This window comes from Pelmatolapia mariae, linkage group LG23 (assembly GCF_036321145.2).
Source record: "Pelmatolapia mariae isolate MD_Pm_ZW linkage group LG23, Pm_UMD_F_2, whole genome shotgun sequence".
NCBI lineage: Eukaryota > Metazoa > Chordata > Actinopteri > Cichliformes > Cichlidae > Pelmatolapia > Pelmatolapia mariae.
In genome coordinates this window covers 15,442,978-15,464,039 of record NC_086246.1, presented here as the reverse complement: position 1 = coordinate 15,464,039, position 21,062 = coordinate 15,442,978, and the positions used below count along the sequence as shown (strand labels likewise).

Here is a 21,062-nt window from a genome sequence, read left to right as displayed (position 1 = left end):
TTACTTTGCTTTAAGACAGGGATTAACATAGAAACACGTTTCTCCAGTCAACAAATAAACTGCAGTTTGTTTAGTTTGTTTCTGGTAATACAGTATCCGTCTTCTATTTGTGCCGCAAGGCCAGGGTTAAGTCTTAGTTTGAAAACCTACGCCGGAAGTATCAGTCAGTAGCGTTGCCAGCTTGACGTGGGTCTCTGCTCGCTGTCTCGCTTCTCTTCGCTCTGGTTCAGCATCTGTCTTCACAACAGTTCGCGGGGCGCGCAGTATGGATCCGTTACGCGTTACGCGCTATGGTGTCCCTTCTGGCACAGAGCGTTTCCTGACACGCGCTTTTCACTGCTGTGGAAACTCTTAAAAGGGGTTCTGTTGTGACTCGCAGTCTCCAAACTTCCAACATCTCTCGCTGTCTTTTAATGTGAGAAGAAGCAGAGCGCACAAGTGACCTGCGGACACATTTCCTGCGGTCCGTCCTGACGCGCACAGACACTTTTCTTTTTTGGAGGGGGAGACTTGGGATATCATTTACTGCAGCTGCATTATTTACTATATGTGGATAATTATTCGGGACGATGGGAGACTCCGTGTTCTTCGACAGGCAGAATTCCTATCTTGTAAGTACCCCCCTCAGGTTTATTAGCCGTGGATTAATGACAGCGACTGGAGCGTGCACTGATGAGACTCGAGGGCTTACATCTTGTAGTTTCTGCGCGCATGCCTGAGAAAGATGTTCATTTCCTGCACGATGCAGTTGTGTATCGATATGAAGCCTCTCTCTCTTTCCTCATATCTGAGATCATGCATTAAAAAAAAGAGTGCCACTGAGAATTACCGTTATTTTATCAGCAGCCACTCAAATCCAAGTTAAAGCCCAATTCTGCACCAGCTTTTAGAGCTTTCACCTCATAAACGTCACTCAGTCGGTGTGAATCAGAAATCTGAACCTAAGCAGAGCAAAGGGGCCTCAACATGCCAACGAAAAAAAAGAAAAAGAAAGAGAAAAAACTTCCTGTGATGGAACTTTTTAAGAGGCATGTGGTGCGCAGAGCGCGTACATATGCACACACGCACACAAGACCACGCATGCTTCCTGGTTTTTGAAAAGCGAGTCAGAAAGACAGAAACCTGTTGCCAGCTCGCTGTGGAGAGCCACAGGTGTTGTGTTTGACATTGTACACCTCGAAGCGCCGTGGCCCAAATGAAGGCAAAACCCACAGATATGGGTCAAGGCCGTGTGGAGCGGTGTGGGCTGCTGTGAGAACTGCACCTTCAAAAATGTTTCCGTCAGCGTCTTTTTTTTTTGTTCCTCAGTTTGTGTTTGACGTGTGTTTGACAGATTTCTGAATTCTGAAGATCGCCAGAAGGTCTGGTGAAGCAGCCACTTGGGTTGCTTTGCAGAACAGGTTCATTTTAACTGGATCGGTTTTTGCTGTAGACACAGATTCCTCAGCCACCCTTTCTCCCTCCATCTGCTGCCCTGTCTCATCTCAAGTGGTGAGGAATCCTCCGCTGACTGCTCCAGCGGTCCGCCTGCTCGTTTATGAGCAGTGTTTCTGTGGCTAGAAGCCCTCACAAAGCTCAGAGCGCTGATTGGAAAACAATACAATTTTCTTTGGCTCGGCTGGCCATCGCGCTGTGGTCCCGTGTGGTGTGAAAGCCATCGCCACATGGCCCACAGTTACGTGTCTAAAATTCATCCAGCAGAGGCCAATGAGGCTTTGGTGCAGTGACCAGATAGTTACAGTGGCTGCCGTCTGTCTAGAGAAATGAAATCTGATGTAACTGGATTTGTATTTGTTTATTGAAATTGTGGCCTGCATCTGTGAGCCCAATAATAAATGGCTGAAAATCATACCAAAAGCCCTCAGAATGACTGCTCTGATTGGACCAACACAAACAGCTTTTAATAATTGTAAAGCCACAATAAGGGGACAGCATCTTTAAAGTCATATTGATGGCTTAAGTTCTTGTTTGGATAAAAAAAAAAAACAATAGTAGTGCCCAAATGAATGTGATCCACAGTACAAGCATCTAACATGAGTTTCCTACCACCCTTAGGGTCAGGGCGAAGAGCTCAGTAAGTGGCATTCCTATTGAAGTTGCATTCCGACTGAATGCCACCCTGTGGACGTTTTCCAGTTGAGTACAACTGGGAGGAGATCAAAGGCAGAGCAAGAGGAAGTGAAGAAATGTTTATCCTATAGATTTGATGTCTTTTTGATTTTTGCACAGCTCCTGAATTAAGAGTAGGAGGAAGTAGCTAGGTGAATATGGACCTGGGACAGTCGGCCTGAACCAATAGAAAAAAAGGTGCAGAATGCAGTTGTGCCACATATAAAGAAAGAGAAAACACAGTCTTTAGTTTCTTTTTCATAAAAATCACTAATCATTCTGTTAGGTGCATGCTTGATTATGCGGTCAAACATGTGGCTCATGTTAAAAAATAGGACATCGACAAATGTCAATATTAGCAGGTGCTGCTGATTTGCCCTCATTTAATAGTGCAGAAGTGCATGTGTGGAACTTCCACTGTCTTTGCAGATAGGCTACTGCTGGTGGGCATGAAGTCAAAATAACTGGTCTGTACAACACTGAATTATGGCTAATATCCGTCTCACCCTACTAGAGACGACAGATTTTTAAGGCTGATATTGATGCCGATATTTGGCGATTCAAAAATCATATATTTATCCCTCTTTTCTTCTCTTTCAGAAACTCAAAACATAATCAGATTTCTTAAACACTTATCATATGTCGTTATTTAGCTACTGCTCGGGTCGGTGAATAAATACGGTGGCTTTCCAAACATATGTTAAGCACAGGGAAGCTCGTCACAACATAACACTCATAATATAGCAGAGTGTTTCTCCTGCGTCTTCTTTACTTAGACTCAAACAGTAAACTTAAGACAGGTATCACATTAAGCTAAAGTGGTATCAAGTAAGAAAAGTTAATAATGCTAGCTAGTAAGGTTATTAAATCCATAAGGCAACTTAAAGATTGTAGCTTATGTTTAGAAATACAAATTTCTTCAGTGTTTAGACTCAGTATGGTAACCTTGCACATTACCATTTTCCAAAGGCAGTTACATTCCCGTTGGTTGTCCCAAACCCAAAGATAATTCTTAAGCAGTTAAGTTTCGTGTCATTTTTTTTTAAAATAAATGGCGCTTAATCATGTAAATCCTACATATTAACCTATGTTTTCTTGTCGGTTTTGACCGTTAGGGGCAATATGTAATCAGTAAGCCTCGACTCAGAAGAGTAGATGATAGTTTCTCATTAATTAAAAGCCACCACTGAAGGAAATGTTTGTCCGGTAAAGACTACAAATGCTAAGTGGCACTGGAATGTCAGACTTTCTTGTAAACATAGCTTCGTCTTTTGCCTCGACATTGTTGCAGTTCTTTTATTTTTATTTTTCACTTCAGCTTGTGCATGAGTATGTGGGTTCACTGAGGCTGTATGGACACATCTGGCATAGTTTCTCTAGATGTTCTACACTTAATAAAAGCAAAAATAAGCAAGTTTTGGATTTGGGCACAAGAAGTTTACCTAGCTGTTGAAGTGAAATTCATTCAGACAGGATCTATTGATTGTTAACATTTTAAGTCTTTCATTCGGAAACTTGGACATCGCTGTATTACAAAAAGCAGCTGGTAAAGGCATAAGAATTACATCCTGACAGTGCATCACAACCAAATACAAGTGAGTGTTCAGCCAGGATGTGCACTGTCGGCTCATAAATCATAAACGCTTGGTGTGAGAAAGGCTTGAAGATATGACAAAGAAGTAATTCCAGATGAAATTGGACTTGTATTAATAGGGGCATTATGCCTCTTCAAGCTGCTTCTTACATGCTGCTGATAAACAAATCTGTTATTTTTTTTGTTCATGCCAGACTAGATAAATATTTCGGATTATACCTTACAGAACTCGATAAGCACGGGAATGGAAAAGACCAAAACAAATACAGAAAGCGAGTGAGAGAGATGTGCACCAGCACCTTGCGGTTGCCAGTGCGTAAAGGTTTAATATCCCCTCAAGGCGGCCAAGCATATGTTTTTTTTTTTTGTGATATTCAATGTATTCTACTCATAGAGTCCATTTTCCAATTGGAATGCCATGGGGAAAACACGTAACCGTTCTGGGCTGATCACTCAGCTTTTGTCTTGGGAGGAAATTGTTTTGTAGATGTAGATTACAGGTTTTACGTGGTATTATGAGGATTATAAGAATGATACACAGGCAACCCTTTTAGTCAACATAGGCAAGATTCATCACCCGCAAAGACTCTAAAAATGTTAAGAGGAACAAATCACTCTTGATGTAATGGTTTATCAGCACTGAAAAAGGAAAAATACACAGCTGAGCTGCTTAAATACACAGTTGAGCTGCGTAAAAGCTTTCTATCTTTAAGACAGCACTGCGTCTAACTTTCCCTCCGGCCCTGCTAGTTGTCTTTTAGGTGTTACTACTAAACTGCTAGATCCCATCTTATCGCTTAACATTTGTTAGTCTGGATAACAGGATAAACATGAATGTATATTAAATATTGATGTTGTAATTGTTAAAAAAAATAACCAGGCTTTCTTAAGTTCTCAGTCAGTGCTTGCTAAGCTATTTGTATTGTGTTACAATTACTTGCCTTTTTATTTGTGAAGTTTTATACTTCACACCTGCAGAGGTCGCCAGTTTCGCTGTGGTTTGGAAAGGAAGGGACTTCCAACCAATTTTCAGCCAGTAGGAAGAGAAACATAAACCCCACATGATGCTACTGATGCTAGCTAATGAGCTAAGAGCACCATTTTTTTTGGTCAGGCATGCATTTTAAATTGTCGTCTTAACTGTTGAAGACTGGTGTTTGGTCAGACGGTCAACAAGTTATAAATGGTAGCACAATGCGGCAGCTAGCATAACGTTTCAGGTTTAAAATGCACAATTTTTATTTCTAACAAGTGTGAAGTATAGGAATTCACATACTACACTAATAGGCATGTCACGATATCAGAAAGTTAGAAGTTATAGCATTAGTTATTTTACGCTAGTTTAAGCATGCATGTAATGTTGCAAATATTTTAACCTACAAAACATAGTTGATTTCACAAAAACAATATCAGCTGTCACTTTTGCCATCTTCCCCATGTCATTTTTCCAGTGTCATTCTTCAGCATGAATAATCACCTAGAAAAGTTGTAGGGATGTGTTTCAGCATTTAAAAGTATTGTTGATATTAGTTCAAGTGGCATCCCTACTAGGAGGTATACATTTTAGATTTACATTACATTTATATTTTACATAGTGTACTATTTGGAATTATATTAACAGAAGCAGGAACATTAAGATACATGTCAACAATGCTAACAGCCTATGATTATGCTATTTTTTCCGTTAAAGTTAAGTGAGTTAGACTAGTCATTATATAACACCAAAATTATGTAAAACTGAAATTGGTAGAAGTTGTTGATATTTTTTTAACCTAGTTCATTAAAAGAAACACTGGACAAATTACCATCTTGACCTTAAACTCAACAGCCATATTATGGTGGTCCCCTAACTCGAGGACGTTTTAGTTGGTTAAAGTAAATGAGATCTAACAGTCTAATGCTATTCTATCCAACAGTTAACATAATTAACTGGTTATTTCTTGTCTCACACTCTTAAATGTCATTGAACAAGTTGAATAAAAGAATCAGTGGTCACTGAATCAGCTTTTGGAGCCAAAATGTTTGTTCAGTCCACTAGACTAGTTCAGTCATTTATTTAGCAACCACAGTGATTCATCACATAAGCTCAAACAGGACAATCAAGTCGTGTGTGCCACATCAGAAGATTAGTGTCTGTTTTGGTTTATTTAACCTACTTCTGTTGGGTTTGGCCCGATCAGTTCAATATTCCATGACAAGCTACAGGACTGGTGGGTTTAACTCTGATTAAACTTTGTTAATGACTTGTGGGTTTAGCTGTGGGTCATGTGCACCATGAAGCACTACGTTGTCTGGATGTGGTATCTTGGCAACAGAGAAGTGAAGGAACAAGGAAGTGTCAGAACACGAGTTTGAGTGAGCTAAACTTGGACAATAGCCAGTTGTAGTGCCAATAGTTTGCCAGTAGTCCAATAATGATTGTCTTTGTCTTGAATCTATTTTTGTATTTGCAAGTGTTAGCAAGCGATTACAAGTTTTCCTCTTTAAGGAAGGCTACAGTTCAGACGAGGGGGTATTTTTAGACTCAGAAATCTTGATATAGTGAAGAAAGATCCAGGAAGTCTTGTTTTATTTTAATTAACTATACTGTAAGGTAGCAGCTCTTGAGTTACACTGAGAAGTACAAGGGCAGACAGAGCACAACTCAAAGGAAGCATTGATTAAATCAGTGGTTCCCGAACTTTTTTTTACAAGAAAAATCTTCGCCCCCCCCTTCTTGCGCGTGTACGTGCGCACGCACACGCACAAACACATCCTCCAACCACACACACCCATATTTTGCTCCATTGCGGTTTATTTCACACCTCAAACATTTAGTAAACAATTAAGCAAATACGAGTAATCTGCAATAAATTACAGGTAGTAAGAAAATAAACTACTAACTCTTTTACGCTACGTCCACACCTACACGGGTATTTTTGAAAACGCAGCTGTTTCGTCCACACGTAAACGGCTTTTGGAATCACCGAAAACGGAGATTTTTTAAAACTCCTTTTTTGCGTTTACCTGTGGACGAGGAATACAGAGTTCGTCACACAACGTCAAAGGTATGTGCCTCTTTTCACGTCACGCTGTGCGCCACGTTATTGTTTACATGAGATGAATTGCAGAATGGCAGATAGAGACAAAATACTCTCTATCTGCCATTAACAGCTGTTAATCTGACTATCTGCAGGTTTTACACGCCTACATATACACACGCATTTTGCATGTAGTTGTTTTTTTCCTGTGTAATAATATTCAACATTGCTATCAATACATTTTTCAAAAAATGCCTCTGTGCAAAATGGGTTTAAAAACATAAACAGCTGTGGGATACTGTTTGTCCATGATTTGAACCGAGGGAACAAACTGTGGTAGGATCAGCCTGATATTATTTGTATCCTGCTGTAACTTTACTGTATAAAGAGCTAACATCTCCAAAATGTCAGGAGTAGTTAGTCATTACAACAAGTGTTTGTGAACTAAAAATCAAGAATGTGGGAGACTGTTTGTCCGTGATTTGAACAGCCCAGCGCGTGCTCTCGACGAAGGGAAAACCAACTATGCAGGGGAGACCTACCTCGGCACTTGTGCAGGTGAAACCAAAGGGAAGATATGCTTCACCATATTTTCTAGTCTTTGGCTTAGAATGAAGTTGGTTTGGAAACATATTCAGCTATGCTTCATCTCCTGCTTTGCGTTTGTGTGGGCGCCGTGCTAGCAGTGTCCAAGCCTTGGTTTTTTTTTTGTTTTTTTTGCTTTTCATACCGCGTCCCCCTTGCAATGGCTCTGCGCCCCCCTAGGGGGCGGGCCCCACACTTTGGGAAGGTCTGGATTAAATGATTGATGAGACTCCTGCATTAGCTTTTTAATCTTAAACTCTTTGTGTCACTGATCAAATAAAAAAAACGCTCCATCTTCCTCAAACCACCCAGAAATACTTGTCAGCCTCAGAGCGGCTAACTGCTTAGACATCCTCCCTCTTCTTTTGTATCCAGCTCTTCTCCTCATTTTCCTGCGTGCCATTGTTTTCAGGAACTTGAAATTCTTCTTTCACCTCCTCCCTCCACCTCTCCTCCTCTAATTTAGAAATGCTGGGAGCAAACATTTTTATAGCACTCTTCTTACCTGCTGATGTGTGACCTTGTTCTATCTTGGGAAGTTTGTTTGCTTTAGTCCGCTGCCACTGCCACTCCCAGTACAAATAGCTTTGGGAGGCACAAGCCTTTAACTCTTGTGGTCAATTGCAAAATAAAGAGGCTTTTTTGCAGATTGAATGAATCTTTACATGTTATCTAAGAGCAAACAAATGGCCATCCCAGGCTCTTTAGTGACTGTTGTGAACAGCTGGGCTCGTGCATGTCTGTGGGTGTTTGGACGAATGGCATCAACTATCTGTGCAGCTCCTTACTCATCAGCAGAGTGTGTCTATTTACTTTGATCACAAGTTTTCCAAAGCACACCCCAATCCAGACGGAAAACTTAGCGGGAGTGGAGGTTTTGTTCATGGGAGTGCACTTGGTAAGAATGCACTGAGTCGTCGGCTAAATTTGCACTTTTGAAGCAATAGTTTGCCAATCAAAGCTATGTGAAGGTCTTGTTGACCTCTTGTAAAGTAAGTCATGAGTTGACACTGCACATGCTCATTAGCATGGCACCTTGTGAGACTTTTGCTCGGATATGGCAAAACGGTTGCAGCGTGGCAGGAAAAAGAAAACCCACAAAGGCAAAAAAAAAACCCAAAAAACGGCCTCTGTGCGTTCCATTGCTGTCACTTTTGGCTCGTCATGACAACACTGTCAGTCCCTCGTTTTTCTTCCTAGACCCATCAGGGAAAGGCACTTGTTTTATTATCAACAGCGAAAGAGAAGTCCGCCCTCCACTAAAAGTCTTGTCTTTTTATGGAGACGTCGAAGGCTGAGTGGAGGAAAGCAGAGCGGAGGAAACACAGAGGAGAAAGTTCTGGCGAGATCTGATCCACTGTTTGGAGGCAGATGTGCTTGGAGAGGCAGGAGTCGGTCTCTGAAGCTGGATAAAATATGTGCTCTAGATGTTTTAAGGAGTTTGATTTACCACTCCTGCTTGCCTTTTTCATTAGCTGATCCAGAGGTGTGTCTTTGTTCAGCCCGACCTAAGGAACTTGGTCAGTAGGCTCCAGTAAAGGTTAGGCACGTTTCCTGGTTGTTTGCGCACAAATCCGCCAGTGTATGTTGTCCGTCATCGTGTTGCTGTGTGAAAGTGAAGAAGCATTACATCATAGTTTGGGAATTTTAAAGAATCCCAGCAGCATGTTGCTACGAGATGGCGTAATGAGCTGGAATCAAGGGAGAACTTATCCTGGGTTTCAAATTTTGAGATGTTTTCATACACACAAAGCAGAGCTGGATTCTAAATATTAACAGATTGTGCTGCCCCACTGAGAAATCCCTACTTATGTTTTCAACACCTCAGACAGCTGTTGCTCTCCGGATAACCTAAAGGAGTCAGCTCTGCCAAAAAGCTGTTAAATCTCCTTGCTTTGCACTTTCTAGCATCAATAATAGTGAATTTGTGTCGCATAGCAATCTGATGAGAAAAGTAAATGCTTGCAGACTTGAGGTTACATGGAAAAAAGTGACCCTTGCTGCTTACATGGGGTTAAAAATACAATTTAAAGTCAATAAGTAATAAAGGTAAAACTGAGGCTACTGTTGAGTCATTCTATCGAGCATGAAGTCTTGCTTTGCTGCTTCAGTGTGTTGCTGAAGGTTAAAGGGCATGGGGGGAAAGTGTGTTTGTGGGTGTTTTTACTTTAACAAGGTACATCTGCTTTTCTCCGACAAAAATGCTCACGTACCAATCGGTTCCATGCTGTATACAACATGACCTCACAGGGGAAGTCTGAGATTAGATAAAAGAAAATTCCATGAGACAGTCATATAGTTCATTAATTAAAAAGATCAAATTATCATTCACATGATGGGCATCCGACTCAGCATCACATTTACTGATGAGAGCCAAAGTCCTGATGTCACATTTAGTCTAGCTGAGTCTTAACTACCTCAGTACAGTTGTTCACTGAGGTTTTTGTGCTCCACGTTCTCTTTCAGGGCACAAATAAATCCCTACAACAGCAACTATTTCTTTTCTTTACATTTTTCCAGCATTACTAAGTATACCTTGTTGTTTGTGGCATTGTAAAAAAGAATTTCCAAGTGGTCCAGCAACCAAAGATTGCTGATATACCTGCGGATGTATGTGAAGCTTAGGCCCCAATCACTGAAATCTAGAGATCAATTGGCGACCCCTTGGCAACCACAGGTCACTAGGGTTGGCAAGTGGTTGCTGGTATTTGCTTTGGAGCTTTAGCAATCAATTTCAAAGATTTCAGTCTTTGAGACCTGTAGAGCAGTCAGCGGCTACGGAAAAATAGATTTTCCCTAGTTTATGTGTGGTGCTGTAATTTATATTGAAGATAACAACTTGTCTGCAAACACTTGCCAACTATTTGCAGAGCACTTTTTAACAGTTTTCTGTTTAGTGCCACAGTTTTTTCAAGTTTCACCACCACTCGACCAATAATTTGCCATTGCTTGCACGAGTTGGAATCTTCCATGCAAACTACCAGGAACTGCACCGATCTGCTGAAGACCAAAGCAACTGCTGGGAGGTTTTTAGTGCAGCATTCTATTTTTGACCTATTTCATCAAGCAACAGCCGTCATCCTTCAGCAACCATTCATCAACCAGTTGGGGAATACACATTTTTCCCTAGTGACTGGAGGTGGCCAAGGGTGTCACCACCCAATCTCTAGGCCTGTATGACTGAACCTTGCCTAGCATGAGCTCCAGGATAGATAGTTGGCTCACAAATTTTGTAGGAACCGAAGGTGATGGCTTCCAGATGATGCTTAACATCGACCATACAGTGCCAGGTCCTCCACGGCTATGAACTCTGCAGCCAGCAATATTCACAGTCAGCCACAGTTCAGATAAAAACAGCTGAAGTACATTGACCAACTCTATTAGAGGCATTAGGAGCCTATAAAATGTAACCAGCAACAATCTTGGACATTTTGGAAATTGTGTTAATTTACCAAGTACAAGGTAGTAAAAACAGAGTGTTGAATATATGTGTATAAAAAAAAGCGGCAGGTGCTGTGCACAAAACAAGCAAACCTTTTTCTTTGCACTGCTAACAATGCCTTAAGTTTTTGAGACTAAGAATAGAATAGCCCTTTATTGTCATTGTACATGAACACGAAATTGTGGGTGCTCCACAACCCAAAGGTAGGTCTGATTTAGAACTGTGGTACCCAAAATGCCACGTTCTTGGTGATGTAAAAAGGTAAAACTGAGACCTGTAACTAGGTGGTGATTCTTTTGCTTTTCTGTTCAATGCAAGTTTGCCATCATTATGATAAATACATAGAATGTTTCCAATCTAGATGAGAGGAAACTAGTCAGTCATTCACCTTCCATCGGAATGAAAGAACTCAATAGTATGTGCTATTGCTAAAGCGTCAAAGCAAGATAGGATAAACAAGATAATGTCTTGCTATATCTGTACATTACAATCAGTTGCATAGTAACACAGTACAGAATACGCAGAAGCTGCAAAGGGCTGTTTTAAAGACAGCTCATCAAGATCTTACTATAAACGAGTGTGAACAAGTAGCTTCAAGGTGAAAAGCAGCCTAGCATTACGTACAGTAAGCTGCCTCATTCTCAGTCTGTCGTGTGGTGAAAGCTGCCTGTCATATTACCGGTGTGTGAGTCTACGTGACCTGCCACCATGTGCACATTCAATTGATCATCACCAGCTTTGTCATCACTCAGATACGGAGTCAGATGGACTGATAGCATCAAATCGAGAGGTGGAAATCTGGTGACATCTCAGAGATTCTCCCTAAAGGAAATCATCTTCATCTGCCAAGATAATGCCAAGAATAACACACAGATTTTTGTGACATTAATAACGCACATTTGGCGCACTGCAACTGCATGCTCGCGTGGGGTGTGGGCATCCATGTGTCGCTCGGTATGCATGCACAGGACGAACCCTTGCCATGTGCGTGTCCATGCTTTCAGCTTGTGTGCAGACTGGTTAGAAGTGCGACCCAGGAGCTCAAGGGGCTTTTTTAGTGAGACAGGATTAGCTGCTCTCAAGGCTGCCACTGGAATGCGAGGATCAACAAGTCTGTTGTGGCAGTGCGCGGTCGAACACACGCACACGTCCGTTCCGTCGTGGCACATTCACTATTTATCTTTCAGCCCATTACTCTCTATTAATATGCCTGCTTTGCTTTCCTTCCTCTTGCTTTTCACACTGGGAACATAATTGAAATCTGATTTCAGCAAACAAGCACTGGTGACATGAGCAAATGCGCGGCTGTTTTTTTTTATCTCATTTATCAACTTGTGGATATAAATGAGGATTAATGGACATTTTGCTTCCCCACTGTAGAACACGTCATGTGTACAGCGTAAATTCTTTAGTTTCATTCAAAAGCTTCTTTTGCCACAAAAATGAAATGACGCCATCCAAGCAGGTGAGTGGAGACTTACACGTGCTGATTGATGGATTAGCGCAGAAGTAGCTCTTTTGGAGTGTTTACATGGTGACTTACGCATGACTGCATCTTCAATCATTCACTCAGCGTGGCATCACTTGTTGGATCCGCAAATCCTTGTGCAAATAATTCATTTCCACACATTTCGAAACCGTCTGAAAGCTGGAGCAAACTTCTCTTCAAGACGGTTTTATTGAAAGCACAGCCTTTGTTTATTTACCCCGTGTTGTCCCTGAAGGCGATGCAGCGGCGCTTTAGACAAATAAAATTGCCATTTCGCGGCCGGGAAAAGAAAAGAAACACTGCGCTGACAGAGAGTTGGCTCTTGCATGTGGCATTCTTCAAACTAACTTCAAACTGTCTGTTTCTTGCCAGTTATATTTATTTTTCTTTTAAATGGCAGCTTTTATGAAAACGGTGGGAGGAAAAAAAAGGTGTTGCCACACCTGGGTCCACATTGAATAATGACTAGATCCTTGGCACCAGGCCTAACCATGAAATGTTTCATGGGGGTAAATTCAGGAGTGTGTAAAAATGATGGTTTTACCAACAAAAAATCCATTAGTCCATTCACCCAAATTAGTTAGTTTACAAAAAGTTAAACACATATGCCTTGAAGACAGGTTTTTCCAGTAGTCCAAGAATAGCACATTACTCAGTTACAGTAATGGTAACAGCTCTGGTCTGAGAGATTGCTGCTCTCTCTTGCAATCCTGTTTTGACTAATGTGGCCCAGACAGAATTCCCATCAATCCATCCATCCATTCAAGTCTGTATCACAGGGGCAGCAGTCTAAGCAGAGATACCCAGACCTCCTTTTCCCCAGCCACCATGTTTAGCTGCACAACCCAAGAACTCTTGGTTCAAATATAGAAAACAGCTGAACTGCCCGGTAAACATAAAGTACCACTGCTTATCTTGTTGATTCTGGTAATCACCACTTCTGGGCCACGTAACTTTCAAATGCGAGAGAGCTGAACTATATAAAGGCACTTATTTCTTTGTTCTCATGCCGTAACATTGAGACCTAAAATTTAGGCAAGGTGCAAGTCAAAAAGCAGCTCTAAATTCCCTAAAAGTAATTTTCACACAGCCCCTTATCTGTTGCACACGTCAAAGTGTTCGCAAAGCACTGCGTGCTGTCAAGGCGGGAAGGCGATAAGTAGTTTAGCGTGTTCGTTAAACACCCCATTACCACTTATCAGTCTCTGTTTAAATTGTTCAGCACCTCGTCATTATTAACACTTCATAGCGTTGTTCACTGGCACATGCTTGTACACACTTTATAGAGAGCTGAAGGTCGGCTGCTTTGGAGAGCAGGACAGCAGCGCCGAAACACTGCTGTTCATTCTCTTTCCGCTGGGAAATCAATAATAGACCAGCTGACCCAGAGATGACCCGTGTTACACGTGCACACGTAAACACATGCACTGTCACATCCACTGTGCCGAGAGAACAAAGCATCGCCGGGCATTGACGGGAGTGGCGCTGGGTCTCCAGGAAGTTACACTTGGTTAAAACTTCCTGGAGTGAAACAAGGCTGATGGGCTTTAAGTGTTGATTTTGTTAGTTTTAAAGAGTTCTGTCCTCTTTGGCTTACTTGTCGATCAAAATGAGATCAGATATTAGGCAGTCATGGCTAATAAATGCTCAAGTAGACTTGGAGGTAACTTTCATGTCTCTTGCACTGTAAGTGGAATTTTTTTTTCTTTCAAGCCGTCTGTTTTCACATTGAATTTGGCTTTCTGGTGCTGTTACCATACCATGCCATACCACTTTATTTAAAAAGCACTTTTAAAAACAACACGGCTGACCAAAGTGCTGTACAGTATCACCAAATATAAAAGACAAATGCAGGCCAGAAGGTAAAAGATATAAAAGCGCAAAGAAGTTAAACAATAAACGAGTACATAAAGGGAACATAAGATCGCAGACATCTCAGACATCAGGGATAGATGATGGCTATTGAAGACTTTAAAGAAAGTAAGCGAGGATATCCAAGGTCAGTTAGTACTCGTTTTCCCAGAGGCATGATAATGATTTAGTCCACGGCTTGATGATGAACTGAAAATAAACTCCATTACTCTGATGTATTTCTGAAGTCACTCTGTAGGTGAACCATCATTAAACATCAGTGTTTTCACCAGGCATTAACAGCTCCATCTGGATAGTATATCATTACACAATGTATCTGACTGAAGCTTTTTCTCAGCCCCTATTATTCATCCCATATATACACACATCCCCTGGGAGCTGACGGTATAGCAAAAGTAATAACACGAGCAACACATGTGTCAATCAAGACTTTAGTGTCATTTCAGGTAACTTATATGTAATCTAAAATTTTAAACTTTTGTATTACTGATTGTTAGATTAGTTCCCCTGATTCTTCCTAGCATATGAAAAGAAACTGGCTCCCAATTTTATTTAGGATGAAATGACACCATTTAGAAAGCATCATCATATCATATTATATAACAAGGCCCCTAGTGGGATAGATATACTGAATGACTGGTTTCTGGATAACTGATTATCTGCAGGGCTGTTCTAATAATTGGATTGGAAATAGATCCAGTGCTGCCTCAAACAGTTGTATTTGTTATGCTGCTCATCAGCAGCAGTGCTGGTTACTAGAAGGAGGGCTAACATAGCATGAAGGAGGCAAACAGCAAAGATGAGCAGAATTTTGGATGTATTTTACATTTTAAGTCGATAAATTTGCTGTTTGCAGCTTTGAATTACCTGCAAACGGCAGTCAAACAAGACCTCGGTCACATAGGCCTAGAGGCAGCCCCCAGGAAACCTCCAGATGCTGTAAATAAAGTGTATTTCCTTAATGATTGGCAAAAAAATGTTTTTTTAGTATACAAGTTGTAGGTGACCATGGTAATCCAAAGCAATAGCAAAGAGGTTTGCAGAGTAGCACTGTCTTCTTCTTTGAAAACAGTTGCACCTTGCAACTATAAGTAACCTCCAGTAACCACTTGTCAACAGATTGGGGAACACATTTTTCCCTAGCGTGTGATTGTATGATATGCTATCACAGACTTTCTTAAATGCTTTAGCAATTAATTTCACAGTGACTGCCGGTATTCTCTAGGAAACATTTGCAGCCGCTTGGGGAATATTCATTTTTTGCCCATGATCAGTAGTTGTCAGCAGTCTCAATAGGGGCTTAGATTGAAAATAAGTAAAAAGATCCATCAATCATGCTTTCCTTGTCTCTTGGTAACTTGATTAAAGTGATTCCACTGCGCCTTGTCTGCTTCTCCATGTATGTGTCGAGGTGCACGCACACTTGAGACTGAGAGCAAAGAAAATACATGAAAGCAAAATGCAATATATACATATATCTTGGCTGTATTTAAAGCCATGGTATGCAGTTACAAGAATGTAAACGCTCACTAGCGGTTGAGCCATTAGTAGCCTTCGGTGCTAAAATCTGCTTTGTCTCAGCCCGGTTGTACATTTCACTCCAGCTGTTGAATGCTTTCAATCATCATTGGTGTGAATGCAAAGGCAGTCCAGACTGAACTGACTCTTTCTTGGAAAGAGCCCTAAAGCGTTTAAAAAAAGAGGCACTTAAGACGTTTAAATCAAAGATAAAGATAAACAATTTGTTCACACTGTCACACGTGGTAAAAATAGAAAGGAAACAAACTGAAAAAAAAAAGCAGTTTTGGTCAGGCGTAATGAATGACTCACAGGAAATCGCAAGACTATTTTTACCGTTGCATGTTTCACTGCAGTTGTTACGCGTCAAGTACGTGTTGTTTAAACTAACCCCAAGCAGAACACACTTTTTTAGGGTCTTTTTCCTCCTCGTAGCGGCTGCGCGCACAATTACACTGTGTCTAAATGCTCGCATGTGTCTCATAAAGCGACCGCAGGTCTGTTTTAAGTCTGTCATCTTCTTCGCCAGCATCATCCGGATTCTGAGGAGCTGAGCAGCATGTATAATCCCTGCTCTTTAACTACCTCGCGGGATTAACGTGGCACCCACGTGGAAAATAAAGAGCCTTAGTGGAGACTTTATTCTGATCCCACTGTGTTAAATGGTTACGGTGGAAGAAACACCAAGAGGGAAAACCCAAGAGAATGTTCTGTACTTTCTTTTTTGTGTGTGTGGTTGGGTCACGTTCTCACCACTGGTGTGAAAAATAAACAAGCCGTTTTTGTAATAGGATCAACATATAATAATATTGCTTACATGCATGGAAAAACGCTGAAATACGAGAGCAAAGGGCATTCAGATGGAAGCTGAACACTGTGCTTTTGAAATGGTTCTGGGAGAAGACAGAGTCATCTTAAATGGCAGCCGTAACCCCAGCTTCCTTAAAAAAAAAACCCCAAAAGACCAACGGATCCAACGTGCAAATGTTTATTTGCCTGGAAGAATTCAATTAGGAAATCTTCTTGGGCAAGGAGGGGGTGAGGGCCATGGTTGCAAAACCACTCTTCAAATGAAAACTTCTAGAAGCGCGGTCGGTGAAATCAAGCTTGTTGTGAAATTAGACGAGCGGAGAAAAAAATGGCGGGCTCTTGGGAAAAAAAATTAGAAATGGTCCTAAAGACAACATCTGTTCCAGAAATGACAGATTAATGACAAAAGCAGCTTGGAATTAGAAATTAATTGCCAAAAATTCTTTGTACAATTTATTCTGCGCTTTGGCACATGCCTTAAAGCCTCTGGGAAACTCATAAGGCTTTCTGCATGAAGGAGAAGCTTCTCGTTTTTTGAGCGCAGTCGTCGTCGTCACATGCCGTCAGCACAGCGGAAAGAAAGGGGACATCGTTGTCTGGTTGTGGGTGCTGCACATTCATTTTTGTTTGTTCCCGAAATATTTTATTGAAGCCTTGGCAGCCTAGAAGGTGAGGATGAAACCTGAGTAACCATTAGTGCAAGTAGCAAAAAAATTACAATGGGAATACTAGAGTCCTACTTCACATCTGAGGCCCTGGCACATTATGTCGTTTTGGCACAGATGCCAGTTCTAATCTCAGATTTCTTTTTTTATAGTACATTCCAGGATTGATGGAGTGACACAGTGTTTCTCTGGGAGTGGTTTGTGTGTGTGTGAGGGAGCCAATTCTCACGGTGCTGGCATCGTAGAATGCTTAGATTGCAGAGTTCGATGGGAACCTAATGCCCATGGGGCCACTTACGCAACCGCTTTGATTGACAGATAAATGGCACAAACTCACATTCAGAAACATCGTGCACTGTGTATGTATCAGCTGTCACATAACGTAACAATACTCTTTAATAACTTCATGTGTTTATATCTTAACTGCATATTTGTTGAGTCACGAGAACGAGTCGAATTCTCCGCAATTAGCTCACATAAATAGAAATGAGATATGCAAAGAGGGTATGACTTTTGGACAACCGAACATGGTTTCAGAAATACCAGCTCTGTCTCATGAAAGCTCTTTTAACTGGTGTTCCTGGGCAAGAATCCATCGTACCATCTATGGACACATTGTAAAGGTATTTATTAAAATTTTAAGGGTGATGACAAGTAATTCTCATGAAAACAGAGGACAATTTGTGACTGTATGGTTAAACATTTTCCTGTGAGACCAGGCTTATCATAATGTGGGTAACCACAAAACTGAGATGTAAACCTACTAGCAAAATATTAAAAAAAACATAGTTGGACCAGTATTCTTTGATTTGTGAGGAGACAGGATCCAAACACTAGACAGGGTTAAAGTTCAAAACATAAAACTTTATGTCCTTACACAGGAGGAAAGAGGTCATGAGGTCATTACCCATATTGTATGTGCATGTGTTCCCTATTAGCCGTTTACCGTTAGCTTGTCACTTTCGCAGCTGTTCTATCCCCCCATGAATTATTTTGTGATATACATATTTGTGAGCTTTTGAAGTATTTTTCTTTTTGCTGGTTATTTTCATAAGTTGCAGTGTGTTTGACCTCTCAGGGCCACCGTGCAGCCCACACCGCTAAAGCTCATGATTTTTTGGTAACCTTGAAGAAGAAAGTTCAAAAACAAGATACTGAGAAACACATGAAACTATAACAAGAAAACACTCAGGATGCCACTAATGGGATTTCATTTAATTGGTGACTTCATTCAATTATAATTAAAAAATTATTATGAAAATGTATTAACCTCTCTATTAAAGTGCTTCAAAAAGTTTACATCCAGTGTAAATCTCATTTACTTGTGTTTTATGACAGTTTTGTGAATATCTTTGAGATTTTGGAACATTGGTCCAATAAAACAAAAAGCTAATTGTATAGGTCTTCTCTAACTTTCTGGAAAATTTCAGGATTTTATATGTTTACCAAGTTATCAATCAAGATAAAATCATTCTATTTAGTAGCTAATTATAGAGGCACATATGGGCACAATCTGTAACTTCCTGTCCAAGGTGTAAACCCCGTTAAAACAGCAGAACCTGCCTGGGTTGATGGCCCTTTTTCGAGCTCCATCGTTTAAGTCTCCATCCTGTGTGTTTGAGTTATTAAAAAAACATTGTGAAAATGCTAGATGCATGAATTCGGTATGCAGCACATGACAGGGAGACAGATATGAGCAGATCTAGGAAGCCAGTGAGGGATCATGGTCTTGTTAATAGACTTGTGACTGTGTTTGGTGAAGGTGTCTTTGTAGAGGATGGTACAAACTAAATCATTAATCTGAATAAACACTGATTGATGGGAAATTATAATATGCCAGTATCATGCAAATGAACATGAAAAGCTTTATCTTTGCAAATTGTCCTACTCCCTAATCTGCACTGTCTGTTGACCGCAATCATCATCTTTTAGTCGCTGAAAGCCTGGACTGGTCTGTTTGGCAGTGATGAGGTTACCGCTGAGTTGTGACCTTAATTTGAGTTTCACATCACTCAGTAGAACGCATCAAGTCCTGGAGGAACTCGCAAACGCGCCTGCATGCACGCAAAGGACCGAGTACTGATTGCTCTGACCATCTCTGCTGCCATTAGGCTCTAATCACTTTGTCTCATTTGAAATGCAGCGGGCGATGCATTTCTTCCGCTTATTTATGCTAAAACACACATGATCCTTACCCCTCAGTGCACACACACACACACACACACACACACAGAGCAATCACTGTAATGCTCAACTCTCCACACTGGATTAGTAATGATTAACCAGCTTTATTAGCTCAGCCGGCTAGATTGGTTAAAGACAGTGAAGGAGAATTTACCAGCTCATATACAGTTGGGATTACACACATTCCTCGGCTAAGGTTCCATTTGCATCTGTGCGTGTGTGTCTGTGTGTGCAGCAAAGAAGACAAAATGCTGACAGTGAAGACAGGGTGACACTGACATAGAAAAGTTACCTGGCAGGCAAACTCCTGGGTAAAAAGAATAAAGAACAGCTTTTCATTGACTCAAATCTTGCTTAATTTTTATTGCAGACCTACTAAGAGGATTTTTAGATTTTAGTCAGAGCATCACGGTGGAAACGGTACAGCAAAAGAGGGGCAAAAACAATGATGTTGAACTCTTGCTTACTCGAAATATGACCTTGGATATGAAAGAGAAAGTGAAGAAAGGAGATAAAGTAGGATGGAGAAAGGGAAAGAGTCAAATTTTCCATTGTTTATCGTCTGGCTCGTGGACCATCCCAAGCAATTTGAAGATTTCCCAACACACACTGCAAACAAATTAATTGTTTGCAAGGCAAAGCAGAGTTGAAGACCTACTCTTAGCATTTGAGGAACAGCTGCTACCAATCTGCTATCAAAAACGATCATGGTGTATGCTATGATTTAAGACATTGCATGCAGAACAAAGGCTTAATAAATAAAACATATTAATTATTCTATAAAAAAACGCTATTTCACTTTGCACAGGTCTCATCTATAGAGATGGAAAAGGCGACATTACAGCAAAAAAGAGTTTTACCATAATGACAAAATAAGCATGAAGCTTATGTCATATAACTGGCAATTGTAATTTTAACATGAATTCAGGGAAAGGGTGAGTTCTCTAAAGTACTTTAATTTCTGCAAGTACAAAAACAGAATTTAATACTATGGGAGTATAATATTGCTTAGATAATCTAGTCTGCCAGTGATAGCTGTGGTGCACCTGAACACCCAAAACATGGCACTTCATCAAATAATGTAGTGTACTGATTTATGTACAGGGAGATAAAGTTTTGATTCTTTGGGTGTACACAGACACATACATAGTACATCCTTGCTATTTTGACCCAGGGTTTTGTCTCAGTGCAATAAATCAACATGAACTATGAATTTGGAATTGCAGAATGCCATTTTTAAGGCATTTATGTTGGCAAAAAGTTTAAGCTCCGATTGTTAAAAGACAACTTTAGATGAAAAACAATGAATAGTTTAACACAAGCAATAAACTGTGAGACTATGAAATGAGCCCAATGTGAAAGTGGGAAAAACACTTGAAATTGGTTCTTAAAGCCTTGCTAAAATGCTCACGTTTACAGAAAAGTTTCTTGACTTCTATGGACAGTTTCCTTCTTCATAAAAACTTGATTGAGATTTCAAATAGCTCATCATTTTTAGTGTGGGTTCTGCTAATTATAGTCTCTGAACTGGGCCTGCCCAGTTTTTGAGGCACCGGACGAATATTTCTTGTTGTGCGATACAGACCTTCCAAAAGTATGGCTTTACTTTTTTTGATTTGTAGTATTGCTTAATATGGATTAACAGTTATAATGAATGTAGCTTGCTTACTAACATTAATAATGAATAAAAACTCCACCCTTAGCTAAGGGCCATATATTTTTTTCTTTCTACAAAAAAGCAACATGGCGGTGGCTCAAATGCTAAGGGTGAGAT

The 21,062-nt window shown here is 40.6% G+C and overlaps 1 protein-coding gene across 4 annotated transcripts in view; it reads left to right on the top strand.

Moving 5' to 3' along the window:
- LOC134620304 (rho GTPase-activating protein 6-like) overlaps positions 1-21,062 on the top strand; it is a 105,876-nt gene that overhangs the window by 52,925 nt on the left and 31,889 nt on the right. Inside the window, exon 1 of one of the 4 annotated variants that reach the window (XM_063466387.1) lies at positions 226-611. The exons of the other annotated variants lie outside the window; for them this stretch is intronic. Within the exon in view, the coding sequence (XP_063322457.1) occupies positions 570-611 (42 nt within the window). The 5' untranslated portion in view covers positions 226-569. Of the gene's footprint in view, positions 1-225; positions 612-21,062 lie in introns of those variants that run through there. 4 annotated transcript variants of the gene reach the window in all.